This window comes from Propithecus coquereli, unplaced genomic scaffold (genome assembly GCF_000956105.1).
Source record: "Propithecus coquereli isolate 6110/MARCELLA unplaced genomic scaffold, Pcoq_1.0 Scaffold124, whole genome shotgun sequence".
NCBI classification, from domain to species: Eukaryota; Metazoa; Chordata; class Mammalia; order Primates; family Indriidae; genus Propithecus; species Propithecus coquereli.
In genome coordinates this window covers 4,843,366-4,846,389 of record NW_012136525.1, presented here as the reverse complement: position 1 = coordinate 4,846,389, position 3,024 = coordinate 4,843,366, and the positions used below count along the sequence as shown (strand labels likewise).

The window sequence follows — 3,024 nt, the reverse complement described above, 5'->3', positions numbered from 1 at the left end:
TTTAATTTTTAATTTTGCATGCTTCCTTTCCAATTCCTATATGCCTCCTCCCTTGCCAAATCTCAGTACTCTCAGACGTCTGCCCCAAATTAATCTGACGGTTTGAAAACTTATTTGTTTTAAATTTGGCTGACTTAAATTCACTTCCCTAGAACAATACCTGGTTTGGAATCCCTTATCAATAAAGTGGCACAATCATACCTCCATTACAATCAGCTTGCTGTGAGGATTTGTAATGATAGGTAATGTAACTCGTAAGTGCTGGCCAGGGGCACTTCCCTCTCCTTGCAAAGCGCATAGTGTTAGGGGCGGGGGCAGTCTAAATTATTGGCCACCATCAACTGCAGAGGTACCCCGGAGAAGAGTGTTCTGGAGAGGAGGAGGAGGTTTTCCCACGTGAATGTCTCTCCCTTTGCCCCGCAGTATACACCTACATCCAAAGCCGGTTCTACCGATCCCCAGAGGTGATCCTGGGCCACCCCTACAACATGGCGATCGACATGTGGAGCCTGGGCTGCATCATGGCGGAGTTGTACATGGGCTGCCCTCTGTTCCCTGGGGAGAACGAGGTGGAGCAGCTGGCCTGCATCATGGAGGTGAGGGGAGGGGCTGTTAAAATAAGCTCTATGCGTAAAAACATTTTTCCTGATGAGTTATCATTAAAATATAACTAGTGCACACATTTTGATAATTAATTATCAAGAACAAAATGTGAAGTTTTATGGGGCATACGGCTCTTGGAAAATGAAGAGAGCTGAGTTTTCCCTTTTCCCAATCACTGCGTGTACTTGTGGGTGAATATTACTTCCTGCTAGAACGCACAGGCTCAGGATCAATGCTGTTCCAGTCGGCTGGAATGGAGATGTGAGCTCAGGAAGGAACCTTGTTCTAGTGATGTCGTTAATTTGATGATTCCTTCTGAGTTCTATGTAAGAATCAAATGGAGATCTGTAATCAAAAATTATTTTTCCAAGCCTATCAGCTGACAACCGTATTACAATGTTGTTGAAAACAAAGAATTGGAAATTATCTGACTTATAAAAAATATGTATTATTCAGTCACTAATCAGTTACTATGTTATGTTTCTGGGAACTCCATCTCCCGATAACAAGGCTTTACCAAGATGCAGCATGGGAGTGTTCATTATATTATTATTCTTTCACTTAAAGGAATCTTATTATGGAGCCAAATTAGACAAAACAGGGGAAAATAACCCTAAAAAGTTGGAAATTTCACATTTTAGGATTTTCCCAGTGAAAAAAAGATCTATGTGTGTGTGTATGCCGAATTTTTACCTTCTAGATTGTCTCAAAGTTACAGATAGTGAGACATACATACCCTGAGAATTATTAAATATAGATAATTTCACTTCATGGCTGAAACAAATGATTAAATGTTAAGATAATTTAGGCAAAAATAGTCATAAATAGTACCTATGGTGGAATGAACACTGGCCCGGGAGCGGCAAACCTGGGGTCCAGCCCTGGCTCTTCCGGGCAAGTCAGTTACCCGCTCTAGACTGTAAAACGAGGGGATCGGAGTAGATGGCTTCTAGGGTTGACAATGGATGATTTTACGAAGCATTTCTGAACCTTTCCTGCTTTCAATATTAAGGAGAAGGGGGCCTAGGGGTGGGATTCATTTCCTACTGCCCCAGAACCAACTCAGCTTCCTCTTGACCTCAGTGTCAGTGGGGCTGAGGAACAGGAGGGCAGATCACACCTGGACTCTGGCTGGGAGCCCAGTAGCTGGGGTAAATGACCCAGGCTGTTATTTCTCTACCGCTGTGCACCCCTGTAAGTTTTAGTAGGGGATGGTGAACAAGTTTGTGCTCCATTTTTCTTTTCCAGAAGGTATTTTGTCTTATAATGGTCTGATCCCCATCAGATGATTTTCATCTCCTTTTGGTCTCCTCCCTTCCCAGAGCTCCACGCTGGGATATATCATTCCTTAGTTCAGACGTGGTGGCACGTACACTAGTTTATGTGCTCTGACAATGATGTCTGGCTGCTCTCAAGGGTGGTCTACCCCTAGTGGGTGCTAATGCCTGTTTGGAATAATACGGCCAGCGTCAATTCTTAGGAAATCGAAACTGCCCTGGGTTAGGAGTTGAAAGACCCAGGCTCCCGGTCTGCTCTGCCACTAACTTGATGTTGTCACTTAATATCTCCGGGGCCTTATCTGTAGTAGGCAAAGTGTGACCAAAGTGCCCTGTAGCTCTAACAGTCTTTGAATGTGTGACCCCACGAGTGAGCCAACTAAATTGTACTTACTGAAGGTGCTGGGCCTGCCGCCAGCCGGCTTCATTCAGATGGCCTCCAGGAGACAGACGTTCTTTGGTAAGTCCTCAGGCCTAACTCTCTTCCGTACTGTGTCTAATGAGGCATCACAGGCCTTGAAGACACCTCCCGTGTCCTAAAGCTCATTTAGTGCTGTCTCCGTGACCCCATACCAAAGGGCAAGCTGTGATTAGGAACTTCTTTCAGAAAAGTAAAAAGGTCATGAGAAGTTGAACCAGGTTGAAACCATGATGGAGATGGGATGGGGGAGTCCACATGGGAACGCGGCCTTGGCAGTAAGAATGTACAAGAGCAGGGGAATAACCAGGTCTCTGCTCAGAGGAAGATCTGTCAGAAAATACTGAAACCTCAAAAGATTGTGACTATACACTTTCCTAGAAGTTCTCCCCACCTCCTCAAGTAACTTGCCCTCTCACACTATATACACTGTGCAGGAAAATCATGCTATACACACTACACACTGTGCAGGGTTCAGCCATGTGGGGGTTCAAATGTAGTGTACTTCTGTGCCATTTGGTAAAAAGCCACAGCCCTGAGCCCTGCTACAGCTTCAGGCTCCCTGGCCCTCTCCCAGGACTCCCTGGACTCCCCATGATCCAAAAAACTAAAAGTTGAAGGCCTAGTAAGCAGAGGGACTCCGTGATCCTGCTTCAGTGCCCAGACTGTCATCCATTCTGATTAGTCGGTCCCATGCCATTCATCCAGTGGTTAAACCTTGTAAAC

The 3,024-nt window shown here is 45.2% G+C and overlaps 1 protein-coding gene across 1 annotated transcript in view; it reads left to right on the top strand.

Annotated features, from left to right (window-relative positions):
* Positions 1-2,420, top strand: part of DYRK4 (dual-specificity tyrosine-(Y)-phosphorylation regulated kinase 4) — an 18,875-nt gene extending 16,455 nt beyond the window's left edge. The window contains exons 8-9 of the mRNA XM_012637808.1: positions 424-596; positions 2,280-2,420. Of these exons, the coding sequence (XP_012493262.1) occupies positions 424-596; positions 2,280-2,420 (314 nt within the window). The remainder of the gene's footprint in view (positions 1-423; positions 597-2,279) is intronic.
* The last annotated feature ends 604 nt before the right edge of the window (positions 2,421-3,024 follow it).